We start from the raw sequence: 7,232 nt of genomic DNA on the forward strand, positions 1-7,232 counted from the left end.
AAATCAAAATAAATAATTTATTTTAAAAAAGTTTTGGTTCTTTTGCTTCGAAACTCACCTATATATTCAACACCTAAGAACCAAAAGCCAAAAATAGAAGAAAAAAATTTGATTTTTTTTTTAAAAAAAAGCTTTGATTCTTTCACTCTGAAACTCATCTATATACTTAACACCCAAGAACCAAAAGCCAAGATCTACAAAATAGAGAAAATAGAGGGAAAAAAAAATTAAAAAAAAATTTTTTTTTTTAAAAAAAGGTTCAATTCTTTCGTTCTAAAACTCACCTATATACTCAAAGTTCAAAAACTAAAAGCTGAACCTACAAAATAAATAAAAAATATAAGTAAATTAAAAAAAATTTTTTTAAGTTCCGAAGTCAAAACTTACCCATCTAACGTCCAAGAACTAGAAGCCGAAACCTACAAAGTAAAAGAAAAAAAAATTAAATAATTTTTTAAAAAAATTTCATAGTTATCATCTATATATTCAATGCTTAGGAACCGGAAGCCAAAACAATTAAAAATAATTTTTTTTTGAAGCTTTCACCTCAAAACTCACCCATATATCCAACGCGGAGCCAAAATCTACAAAATAGAAGAAAAAAAAATTTAAAAAAAAATATTTTTTTTTAAAAGTTTCAAATCGAAACTTACCTATTGGAGATCTGGTATCCAAATCGGAACCAATTTCTCTACAAAAATAAAGAAAAACATCATTTTTTTTTAAAAGTTTCAAATTTTGAAACTTATTGAGATTCCAATATCCAGTTGATTTCTTTACAAAAAAAGAAAAAAACGTTAATGTTTTTATTTTTAAAAAGTTTATATAATTTTTATTAGAGTCAAATACCCTACAAAAAAATAAAAAAATTAAAAAATTAATTTTTTCTAGAAATTTCTCTAATAAAAAATACTAAGTTTCGTAACAAAGTAAACTATTACAAAACTCACCTTTCCACCTATCCAAACTTGTCTGAACATAACAAAATAAAAGGAAATATTAATAAAAATGTTTCCTTCCAAGAAAAAATTTTTTTTTTTTTTTAGTAAAACGAAAAAAAAGGGAATTAAATAATGATAAGTATTGTAATTGGATAATGATAATCAAAAAAAATGATGTTTCTTTCTAAAAAAAGAAAGAAAAATGATTTTTTTTAAAAAAATCCAAGATCTATTTATGACGCAATATTTTTTTTATCCAACCAATTTTTTTTTTACTGCAAAAAAAAAGAGATGTAACACAATATTTTGGGGTTTTTTTTTTAGCTTAGAAAAAAAAAATATTCGTAGCTTTATTTCTTTGAAGATCATCTAAATCAAATTTGATGTGAAATCCTATTATTTGATGACTAAATTAAACATGCAATGAAAGTGGCACAGGAATGCTTAATTTGTAATTTTATTCTAATGATATCAAAAGAAGCAATTTGGTAAAAGCAATATTTTTTGCTATTTAGCGTCTATAGCTATAGCTATATAGCAATAGCAATAGCAATAGCAATAGCAATAGCAATAGCAATAGCAATTGCTATTGCTATATAGCTATAAAACATAGCTATATAAAATTGAACAATTAAAGTTCACGTTGTGCATTTCCGAAACTATGAAAAAATGTATGAAGATCGCATAACAAATTCCATATTGAGCGAAAAAGTGAATAAATATGGAAGATGATCGTCAGAAATTTATCATCCAAAAGCATACTATCGCTAACAAGAGTAAAAAAAAATTTTTATTTTTTACTGCAGAATTATTATGTTTTTAAGAAATTGAGGAAGAAGTTTGGGATATACATGTTGCCGAAATATTTCAGCTATTTCGCCCACGTGACAAACTCTTCAAAGCAAGATCATCTGATTTCATAGATTTGGCTGAAATTAGGCTTCAAATAGGTTAATCTGGGTTTGAAGAACTTATGAAAGAACTTTTGAGGAATTTCGACCAACTTACATAATTTTGGCAGGGCTCTGGAATTTCGGACAACATATATTTAATATATGGCCAAAACTTTAAAATCCGATTCAAAATTATTGCAGATTATGCTGAAATTTTCTGAAGTCTGCCAAAAGTTGCTGCAGATCTGGCCCAAATTATCTGAGGTTTAAAAAATTTTATTGATATATCTACAAGTAGCTATATTTTGGTGCTGAAATGTGGCCGAAATTGAAAAAAGTTTCGGCAACATGTATAGTTTGGGAATTCACACAGGTCAAAAAGTGAAAAATCAGGCACCAATCGGTCACCAATCAGGTAGCTGATTGGTGCCTGATTGGTGACCGATTGGTGTCTGATTGATGCCTGATTTTTCACTTTTCAACCTGTATCAGTATGTTTGTGTACATGTCAATTTCCGATGTTACGAGATGATTTATGCCAATGTATTTGTGTATATCAGTTAACTATATTAAAGATATTGATTTTATATGATAAATTTACTTATATATTGATTTTATATTTATTTTAATTTATTCAATTTATTTATCTACTATTATTTATTTTCTTTATTTGTATTATTTATATGTATACAATTTTATTAGGATTTATTAGAAGATAATTGTGTGAGAATTAGTTCAATAGTATTAATTGTCCAAAATTATCATTTGTGTTCTATTTAAAAGTGGCTTACAATAAAAATTATTGCTATTGTAATATTGTGATGAAACATTGACGATTAGACATCTATAGATTAGATTTTGCCTTTGATTGTTAGAAAAAGAGATGGCAGTAAGATATAAATATGCCTCTACCAACTCCATAATAGAGGGAGATCTATATAGTTGTTCTTGAGAATTTTCCCTATCACCTTTATTCGTTTTATTGTAAACCGAAAGTGTCCTTTTATTAAATAAAATCATTACGTTTTGGTTATTTTACATTGTTTCTATATATTCCACTTAAGATTTATTTTATATATATCGCGTATTGCTATTAATTGTATTTTATAGTTGTTTACCTTGACGATTCTTAACAAACAATACCGGAAATACCAGGATAGGTAGTATTGAGTAAGAATCTTGTTGGTATTCATGTAGTTATATGATATAAGTCATCCACTATACGTCCCTTAATTACCGCCATTATTCAGTAACAGTAACATTTACCTAAATTATTTTCAAAATTTTATTAAATTATAAATCATTTTATAGGTAAGTTATCAAACAAAAATGAAAATAAGTCAATAGGAACATTCATCTGCACCAAATAAAAATATAAAAGGTGTAAACACAATTGTGAAAACTCATATTCTAACACTAGACTTCTTATGTTGAATAAATGCAACAAATTTAAGCCTAATATTAACTATCAATGCAATTTTATAATTAGGATATTATTTTTTTTTGTTGATATCATTGTATTTTGTTCAACACTAATTATAGAGTATATGTAATTTTTTTTTACATAAATAAAAATTAGTTTGTAATTGAACAAATTAAATATAAGATTTGAAAATATTATTAACTGTTAATTTTATGGTGATTAAAATTAAGAAATAAATTAATAATAAATATAAATACACTAGTAATTATCAATTTTTTTATAAACCTATTATTGGAGAATTATTACTAATAATAATAGCTTCAATAGTGGATTTATTGCTAACATTTTCATTCAAAATAATAAAATTTTCTTATTATGAGGTATTTTGTATATCAAATTTATTATACACACTTAATTACTTAATAACAGATAAACATGGTGTCTCTTTATTAAATATTAGGTTATGAAAATACTTATCAAGATGGAATGCAAAAAATTGATACTGTATGTACAGGCAAAAAAAAAAATATGTAGTTTGAGAATTAAGTTATTTAAATTGATATATTAAAATATCAAATAAAAGTAGAAATTTTTTATAAATTCATGACTAATTAGATGAAATTAGGTCAAAACTCAAAACGAATCTATAACCAAGGTGATTTCTAATGATATAAAAAAACGTTATTATTAATAAGGAGCTAAAAGTATTAAAAATTTCACTATCTTTTAAAATTTAAATAGTAAAATTCGCCTAACTTTAGGTGATTATAATTTTATTATTGATTTTAAAGTTTTTACTTTTGGAAAATATTTAAAAGTAGGGTTGTGAAACGGAACAATTCTTAATCCAATTCCATTTCCATCATAATTTGAACAATTCTATCAGGATTACTTGTTCAATAAAACCATTACAAAGATGTGAATCTGAATGAAGAGAAAGACTACATCAGGAAAAACTGATTTGCCACACCCTGAAAATACACATTAATTGCATATTTAATATATGTAATGTATTTTCCATACAATATATTGTAAAAAAATTTGTTAATTTTTATAGTACAAAGAATTATACATATAATATTGTTTTATATTGCATAAATTTTGAGAAATTTAACCATTTGTGCAATATTGAATACCCTGAAAATTTTGTGATGTAAATTGTTTTGAACTTAATAAGATTTCCCATATATCCAAAGATACTATGGTTCCAAAAAAAAGGTTATTAATCAAAGATTTAGCTTAAATGTCACACTTTTTTTATAGCTATCAATATAATTGGAAAGTTACTTTTTTTAAACAACATATTCCTTTTCTATTTGCTTATCCACAATATTTTAACATTAATAACTAAAAGTACAGTCACGTCCGAAAGTGACGCCCGATTTAAAATTAATGCCAAAAATGGCAAAACTTTATTGATTTTCATTAAAATTCACATAAAAAATAATTACTAAAAATGGTTAATAATGTGTTGGCCCTCCCCTTGCTTCTAGTACTGCATTTATTCTTTGTGGCATTGAAGCAACAACCTCTTCAAAAATGGAGCAATCCAAATTTTCCCATTCTTCACTTAGTGCAACTTTAAGTTCATCCACAGTTCTTGGAAAGACTTTACAACTCTGGATATTGTCCTTTAACTGCTTCCAGATGTTTTCTATTGGATTTAGATCAGGAGAATTTGCCGGCCAATCAATAACCACAATTTTATTCTTCTTCAACCAATCCTTGGTTATTTTCGCGGTATGTATGGGTGCATTATCCTGTTGAAAAATTGCAGCCCTTCCTGTTAACTCATGAACTGTATGCTGAAATGGATACAGATATGAATTTAGGATTCTAATGTAAGTATTTGAATTGATTTTTTTATTTCCTTCTTTATTTTCATCACAAAAAATTAATGGCCCTTTTATCCCTCCTGCAAAACAGCCACAAACCATGACTGATTTTTGACCACTTTTAAAGATAGGTGTCAAGCATTCAGTGTTAAACCTTTCCCCTGTGTGTCTCCAAACTCTTATTTGTCGTGACTGCTTGCCAATCTCAACACTTGATTCATCTGAGAAAATAACTTGTGCCCAATCATAAGCTGTTTTTTCTTTATATTTCTCACACCAACTAATACGAGCTAATGCATGCTTTTCTGAGATAAAGGGTTTTTTTGCAGCAACATGGGAATAAATTCCAACACTATGTAATGCTCTTTTAGCAGTTGTAAGGCTGCAATTTAAATCTAATGTATTAATGACTTCATGTAAAGGTTCGCATCGATCTTGTGTAACTTTGTTTATGAGTGCATTTTTCTCATTATTATTGAGAGCAGGTGGACACCCCGATCTAGGTAAATTTTCAGTTTTCCCTGTCTTCTTGTATCTGTCAATAATTCTTCTTATTGTGGTGGGGTCACGACCCATTTTTCTTGCTATTTGTGCAGGGTTAAAATTCTCCATATATGCTAGTATTTTTCCTTTATCTTGAGAAGTTAACTCAGTTCTATGTGACATTATTTTTTTAACTTTGCAACGCGTTTATTAGGTTATGAAATTGTGAGAAAAACATTTAAAAATAAAAAAAAGGGGGTATAAATAATGTAAATTTTGTGTATCATAACACCGTACAAAATCGGGCGTCACTTTCGGACCTGACTGTACATATAGTTATATGTAAAAAAATATACTATTATTTTATTGCACCTTCTGAATTTTTTATTTCCTAAAAAAAGATAAAAAGTATTATGGCAGCGAAAGTTATTAAATTTGTACAAATATTATAGTTAACTATGATTATTTGTTTGTTCATTAAATAGAATACTGACAGGTGAAGTCAAATCTTTGGATTGATATTAACTGCAAAATCAATTATCAATTTAATCTTATTACCTTTATTTTATAATCATTCTTTACAATTATAAAACTGTGAAGTATAAATCTACTTTAATCCTGTACATTAGACTACCACTTTAATGACCCTTTGAGATCCGAAATGATCTTCAACTATAGGGCAACTGGTGTAACAGAGGCTATATCACAAGGATAATTAATTTAGTTATCAGAATTTACAATTACAAAACTATTATTAGAGAAATGTAGAACTATGTAAAGAAATTTATTTTAGAAATTTCGTTACAATAAAATGGGAAATTTTTATTTTATTGGTCCTTTAATATCTTCTTTTTTTTTAACTTTAACCTTTATTAATATTGTATATTTATGCAATATAATTTATACATCCGTTAAGTAAAGTGTCTGTAAAATATATATATACCTTCCTTGCTAAAAAAAAATGTTAGTATACCACGAAAATCTAGCAGCAAATCTCTTAAGAGAAGATGTTAAGGGTACACCATAGGGGTATGTCAATAACGAATTTTTTGGCGAAACTAAACTCGACCCTGCTTTATCATCCCGTGACTAATTTCTCTAAATTTGTTTACTCTATTCAACAGTTATTTCTTTTAATTTTTCCTAACGTAAACGTTACATTGTTCGAATTTGTTTGCTTATTTGAACGAAATATTTGCTTATTCGTTATCAGAGTCGTCTCTTCTTCCCTGCATTTTTTGTTTTCGTTCAATTTTTCTACAACCTTATCTTTTCCTTTGTTAATTATTTCTTCTTTGCAGCTGATCTTGGTAATTCAAGCACTAAATTCATTATTTAATTGGTTAAAATTTCCTACTACTTCCTTGGTTGGCATTGGAGAAACCACTGATATCTTGAGACTCGATAAAGCATCTTCAAATGTTCATCCTCTAAAGGAGGCAGTGCATTTCGGTCTATTGTCTTTCAATATCTTGGCTTTTTAAAACTTCCATCTTTGCCAATGATTTCGTCTTGTTCTTTAATCTGCAAGCCTTTACTCAGGTCTTCATTCATGGCAGATTCGTATGTGGAGTTAAACAAATCTTGTTCATTATTAAAATACATTAACATATATTTATTTTGTTAATTTTAATGATTTTAGCGAAATGGCCTCCAT

General features: G+C 26.9%; 1 protein-coding gene across 1 annotated transcript; it reads right to left on the minus strand.

The window, feature by feature from the left end:
• Window positions 1–306: 306 nt before the first annotated feature.
• OCT59_011549 (uncharacterized protein) lies at window positions 307–980 on the minus strand (the record flags this gene model as incomplete). The annotated part of the gene is made up of 5 exons (XM_066133817.1): window positions 307–319; window positions 388–419; window positions 559–584; window positions 654–774; window positions 951–980. The coding sequence occupies 5 exons, from the start codon at window positions 978–980 to the stop codon at window positions 307–309; spliced, it is 222 nt and encodes a 73-aa protein (XP_065989139.1).
• Window positions 981–7,232: the final 6,252 nt, after the last annotated feature.

Source organism: Rhizophagus irregularis, chromosome 2, assembly GCF_026210795.1.
Source record: "Rhizophagus irregularis chromosome 2, complete sequence".
In the NCBI taxonomy this organism is placed as follows: domain Eukaryota; kingdom Fungi; phylum Glomeromycota; class Glomeromycetes; order Glomerales; family Glomeraceae; genus Rhizophagus; species Rhizophagus irregularis.